This window comes from Chrysochloris asiatica, unplaced genomic scaffold, assembly GCF_000296735.1.
Source record: "Chrysochloris asiatica unplaced genomic scaffold, ChrAsi1.0 scaffold00150, whole genome shotgun sequence".
NCBI lineage: Eukaryota > Metazoa > Chordata > Mammalia > Afrosoricida > Chrysochloridae > Chrysochloris > Chrysochloris asiatica.
The window spans coordinates 8,131,334-8,137,959 of record NW_006408668.1 but is presented as its reverse complement, the minus strand read 5'-3'; the positions used below and the strand labels follow the sequence as shown (position 1 = coordinate 8,137,959).

Sequence of the window (6,626 nt, the reverse complement as noted above, 5' to 3'; positions counted from 1 at the left end):
TTGAGATGCAATCCATACCAAAGGCTGTGCTCTTTGATCTTCATCAGTAAATATTTTAAGTCCTCTTCACTTTCAGCAAGCAAGGTTGTATAACTGCATATCGCAGGTTGTTAATGAGTCTTCCTCCAACCCTGATGCCACGTTCTTCTTCACAGAACCCAGCTTCTCAGATAATTTGCTCAACATACAGGTTGAATAAGTGTGGTGAAAGAATACAACCCTGCCACACAACTTTCTTAAATTTAAAACATTCAGTGTTCCCATGTTCTGTTTGAAAAACTGCATCTTGGTCCAGGTACAGATTCCTTATGAGCACAAGTCTTTCAGAATACTCATACTACGAAATGTTGTCCATAGCTTGTCATAATCCACACAATCAAAAGCCTTTGTGTCGTAAATAAAGCACACGTCAATATTTTTCTGATATTCTCTGCTTTCAGCCAAGATCATTCAGACATCAGCAGTGTTATCCCTCGTTCCATGGCCTTTTCTGAATCTGGCTTGAAACTCTGAAAGTTCTCTGTCAATGTATGCTTGCAGCTGTTTCTGTATTACCTTTAGTAAATCTTTACTCGCATGGGATATCAAACAGATTGTCAGATGATTTCCGCATTCCATTGGGTCACCTCTCTTTGGAATGGGCACAAATACGGATGCCTTAGTTTACCTTAAAAATTTACCTTAGAAAGTACTCTGCTCTTTCCTACTCTTGTCCTTTCCTTGGTGCTGTTCTTTCTGAGAGGTTTAGGTAATAAAAGACCCCTAGGTAGGCACAAAATAGATTGCTAACCAAAAGGTTCTACCACTCGTCCATCAGTTTGTCATATTGTGGTGGCTTGTGAGTTGCTGTGATTCTGAAAGCTATGCAACCGATATTTTAAATACCAGCAGGGTCAACCATGGTGGACAGGTTTCAGGTAAGCTTCCAGATGAAGACAGAGTAGGAAGGAGGAGTGACAGACTACTTCCAAATATTTAGTCATGGAAAACCTTAAAGATAGCAGAGAAACATTCAGATATAGTGCCAGAAAATGAGTCCCTCAGGTTGGAAAGCACTCAAAATATGACTGGGGAAGAGCTGCCTCCTCAAAGTAGAGTTAACTGTGATGACACAAATGGAATATAGCCCGTAGGAGTAAAGCCCGAGGGACCTTCATTTGCTGATGGGGCACAACTCAAAATGAAGAAAAACAGCTGTAAACATCCATTAATAATCAGAACATGAAATGTATGAAGTATGATGAATCTGGGAAAATTAGAAATTGTCCAAAAATGAAATGGAACACATAAACATCGATATCTTAGGCTAAAATGGACTGGTATTGGCCATTTTGAATCTGACAACCACATGGTTTACTATGCTGGGAATGACAAATTGAAGAGGAATGGTATTGCAGTCATTGTCAAAAAGAACATATCCAGATCAGTCATGAAGTACAGTGCTGTCTGTGATAGAGTAATAGCCATGACCTACATGGAAGCCCAATTAATACCACTAGTATTCAAATTAATGCACCATACAGGAAGAAAGCAAAAAGTCATTAAGAAAACAAGAGAGAAGGAAAGGTCAAAATGGATGTCAGAAGAGACACTGAAACTTGCTCTCCAGTGTAGAGATGCTAAAACAAAGGAAGAAATGGGGAGGTACAAGAGCTGAACAGAAAATTTCAAAGATCAGCTCAAGGAGATAAAGCCAAATACTACAATAAAATGTGCAAAGATCTGGAGTCAGAAAACAAAAAAAGAAGAACATGCTCAGTATTTCTCAAACTGGGGGAACTGAAGAAAAAATTCAAGCCTTGACTTTCATTATTGAAGGATTCTCCAGGCAAATTATTGAATGATACATAAAGCATCAAAAGAAGATGGAAGGAATATACAGAGTTGCTGTACCAAAAGGAAATGGTTAATGTTCAACCATTTCAAGAGGTACCATATGAACAAGAGCCAATGAGGATGAAGGAGGAAGTCTAAGGTACATTGAAGGAATTGGCAAAGAACAAGGCACCAAAATTGATGAAATAAAAATTAAAATCTTTCAAGAAAGTCAGGCAGCACAGGAGGCACTCACTCATCTCTGCCAAGAAATTTGGAAGGCAACTATCTGGCTGACTGACTGGAAGAGATCCTGATTTTGTGCCCATTCCAAAGAGAGGTGACCCAATGGAATGCAGAAATCATCAGACAATCTCTTTGATATCTCATGCGAGTAAAGTTTTGCTGAAGGTAATACAGTAATGGCTACAAGCATATATTTACAGAGCACTTCCAGAGGATCAAGCCGGATTCAGAAGAGGCCATTGAAAGAGGGATATCATTGCTGATGTCCGAATGATCTTGGCTGAAAGCAGAGACTATCAGAAAAATATTGATGTGTGCTTTATTGACGACACAAAGGCTTTTGATTGTCTGGATCATGACAAGCTATGGACAACATTTCGAAGTATGAGTATTCCGGAACACTTAATTGTGCTCATGAGGAATCTGTACCTGGACAAAGAGGCAGTTATTTGAACAGAACATGGAAACATTGAATGTTTTAAAACTAAGAAAGGTGTGTGACAAGGTTGTATTCTTTCACCATACTTATTCAACCTGTATGCTGAGCAAATAATACGAGAAGCTGGGTTCTATGAAGAAAAATGTGGCATCAAGATTGGAGGAAGACTCATTAACAACCTGTGATATGCAGATGATACAACCTTGCTTGCTGAAAGTGAAGAGGACTTAAAATATTTACTGATGAAGATCAAAGAGCACAGCCTTCAGTATGGATTACATCTTAATGTAAAAAAAACAAAAATCCTCACCACTGGACCAATAAACATCATTCTTATGACTGGAGTAAAGATTGACGTTGTCAAGGACTTCATTCTTCTTGGATCAACTATCAACACTCATGGAAGCCGCAGTCAAGAAATCAAATGACATATTGCATTAAGCAAATCTGCTGCACAGGACCTTTTTAAAGTGTTGAAGAGCAAAGATGTCAGCTTGAAGACTTACGGTGCACCTGACCCAAGCCATGGTATTTTCAGTAATCTCATATGCATGCGAATGCTGGACAGTGAATAAGGAAGACTGTAGAAGAATTGGCATATTTGAATTATGGTGTTGGAGGAGAATATTGAAAGTGCCATGGGCTGCCAAAAGAACCAACAGATCTGTGTTGGAACACGTGCAGCCAGAGTGCTCCTTGGAGGCCAGGATGGCCAAACTTTGTCTCTCATACTTTGGACATATTGTCAGGAGGGACCAGTGACTGGTGAATGATGTCATGTTTGGTAAGGTAGAAGGTCAGAGAAAAAGAGGAAGACCCCCAACGAGATGGATTGGCAGAGTGGCAGCATCAATTGGCTTAAGGTTGGCCCAGGATCAGGCAGTGTTTCCTTCTGCTGCGCGTAGGGTCGTTATGAGTCAGGACCGACTTGACGGTACCTAGCAACAACAACAACCGAAATGTAAGCTGTTCAAACCCATCAGCTGTACTGCAGAAGAAATCTGCTTCCCTTCAGACTAGAGTTCTACTCTGTAACTCATGGATGCAACATGAGTTGGAATCGACTTGATAGCAACTAATTAGCAACAACCGCAATAGGTTATATACTGGACTGTAACCATCCCTGGTGGTGGTGGTGGTGATGTGCCGTGGAGTCGGAGCCGACTCATAGCGACTCTGTATGGGGTTTCCAAGGCTGTAAATCTTTACGGGAGCAGAACGCCTCATCTTTCTCCCGCAGAACAGCTGGTAGTTTCGAACTTCTGAACCTTAAGGTTCGTAGCCCGATTCATAACCACTACACAACCATCCCTAGTGCACCAGAAATAAGGAAAGCCTCTGAAAAGGAAATGTCAGGAGTGTGGTTTATTGAGAATAGTTGAAGGGAATGTGAAGGGTAAAAGTTTAGATTTCACAAAACAGGGGTAGCGATTACTGTCCTGCATTGTAGTATCAAGATGAGTCTTCAAGCCTGGCATCACAGAGCATACACATCCACACAAACTATACTATGAAATTAACATTTAAAGACAAGTTTGTCTGTGGTCTCCCATGAAGCCTTAGTAATTTCCAAATACTGCTATTGCGCAGGCCAACTTTTTTTTATCTCCCTTGGGAATTATCTCCTGATTGAATATTTGAAGCAATATTTGAAAATTAGCATGGGTGAACCTTGATCCTTTGAAAAGGGATGATCTTATAGATGGAATTTCTTAAGTGGAAATAGCAAATGAATGTTTCTCAGATCATTAACTTCCCCTTGCCTTCCCAATTCAAGAAGGATCTGAAACAACAATTATCAAAATTTATTCAAAATGAAAGCAGGGTGATCAGGGTGGCAAAACTGACAAGACAATGGAATTAGAATATGGTTTAGCAGTAGACTTGTGTCCTCCACTCGCCCTGAAGGCCCTTAGAATGGTGAGTCTCCAACATGGCGAGCCATAGCAGGTTGGCTGGAATGAGGTCATGGCATTCCCAAGATGCCAACTTTTCTGGAGAAGTAAGCTTTGTCCTATATATTTTCTAACCTATCCAGCTTTATGACTGCATAGACATACCTACCTTTTCCAATTAAGTTTTATAAAAATAATACAAGGAAGCTTCAGAAACTTCATGGGACATGGAATGCAAAGAATGGAAATTTCCCCACGAACTTTTTGAAGCCCCCTTGTATTGTGCTTTAAGTTTGGGGGAATTTTTCTAATAGTACATCTTGAGGTAATTAGAGAAAGCTGAAAGTGTGGATGAGCGATACTGTTCTACAAGCTCCAATTCTTAAGTCAGGAATGAACTGAACTGTCACTGGCTAAGCAGATATCTTTAGGGTACGCAAGGGTGAGTGCTGAGACCTGCCAAGGCACTTCTCAGGTGGCCATTGCTCCTTCACTGACTTGGTCAGCACAAGGTCAAAATGGTTTCAGCCTTCATGCCATGTGAGGCTCCAAGACACCAAAGGCCTCTGAGAGTGAAATGAGTGAAGTAAAGCCCATTCTAAACTCTCAGAGCCCAGAGGACTCCTGAAATGTCATCCCATGTGAAGAAGGACAAAGAACTGAGAACTAGCTGTGAGCTTGGAGACGCCACTATAGACACAGAGGGAGTCATGGAACAAGTGTGTTCTCGGAAGGCCCAGGATAACCCTGATTTCTCTCTTTAGGCAGGAAATGGAGAAGAATTCTGCTTCCATACTATGGCCACTGAAAGAAGTTGACACTGAGGATTTCAGAGAGCTAAAACAGAACCCTAGAAGGAAGAAGAAACATGCCAAGAAACCAGATCCCCAGGAGAAGATATTCTCAGACTTGGATAATTCTTCTTGTGACCCCCAAGAGTCCCACCACAAGAAACACCCCAACCCCAAGGTGGGAGGGGAACAACATCATTTATCTCCAGACCATCTGGACATCTCTTTTGAAAATAGTTCACATGAGATCATCCCACAGTTTCCAGGCCAGTTTCAGTCCCATTGTAACAAGGACTCTAACACCTGTAAGTAATGCTGGCATCCGCTTCCTCCGAACAGGTCCTTAACCCAAGCCCTTGGAGTCAACCCCATCATGCCGTTACCACCATAGGTTCAGCAGACCCGCCCTGTCCTCATAGAACCACCCACAGCAGTAAAGGGCTGAGGAACATCGCTGAGAAGCCTTAAAGCTGTCTCTTGGCAACCATGTTCAAAAGAACCAGCATTCCTTCTGAGCAGCTCAAACCTCAGCCACTCAACACTGTGGAACTAGCCACTCTATTGAGGTAAGGCAGCTACTCATTCCATCTGTGCCTTCCCATCTGTAACAAAGAGTGACTTCTCGACTTCCTCTATTTTCTTTAACCTGCCTCTCCTACCTGTTTGGGTTTATCAATTCTGGCTTTGCCTGACATTTTTATCCTGTTACATTTCCCAAGACTCAGAAAACTGTGTTAAATCTTCTGGTAGATTTTCTACACCCCAAACTTTTAACCTTTCATAGGGTTTTCAAATGTTTGGGAAGGTGGTGTAATTATCAAGTTAGCAAGCTCTGCTGCTGGCTGCAGTCCTTAAAATTGATTGTTTCATCTGAATTAGGAAAATTTTCACCCAATGTTGGGATTGAAATTAAGACCTATTCCCTATTTTACTGCTTCCTGAAAATTGTTATAGTGCCCTCCCTAATTTCTTTTATCTGTAGTCTGTTGTAGGCACCTGAAACTGAGTGCGGAACCAGAATAAAGCTCTTACACTGGAAATATTTCAGGAATTCTGAGTTGTTTATTTCTTCGTGTTTTCTTTCACTATACTTTAGCCTCATGAAATTTTTGTTCCTGTTGAAGCTTCTCTAATTTCACAAATGAAATAGCACTCACAAATTCTCTTTGTCTGGTTGGTAATGCTTTGGGCTAGATAATAATAGGGTTGTTGTTGTTGTTATGTGCCGTGGAGTCGGTTCCGACTCATGGTGACCTTATACAGGGTTTCCAAGGCTGTAAATCTTTACAGGAGCAGAAAGCCTCATCTTTCTTCCATGAAACAGCTGGTAGTTTCGAACTGCTGACCCTGAGGTTATCAGCCCAACTTGTAACTACTACACTACCAGAGCTCCTTAATGATAGGGTACAACTTATTAATAACAATAGTGGTTGTATTTTG

The 6,626-nt window shown here is 41.2% G+C and overlaps 1 protein-coding gene across 1 annotated transcript in view; it reads left to right on the top strand.

The window, feature by feature from the left end:
* Positions 1 to 5,499, top strand: part of VWA3B (von Willebrand factor A domain containing 3B) — a gene marked incomplete at its 5' end in the record, with an annotated part of 314,866 nt that extends 309,367 nt beyond the window's left edge. Inside the window, one exon of the mRNA XM_006870778.1 lies at positions 5,160 to 5,499. Coding sequence (XP_006870840.1) covers positions 5,160 to 5,499 — 340 coding nt within the window. The remainder of the gene's footprint in view (positions 1 to 5,159) is intronic.
* Positions 5,500 to 6,626: the final 1,127 nt, after the last annotated feature.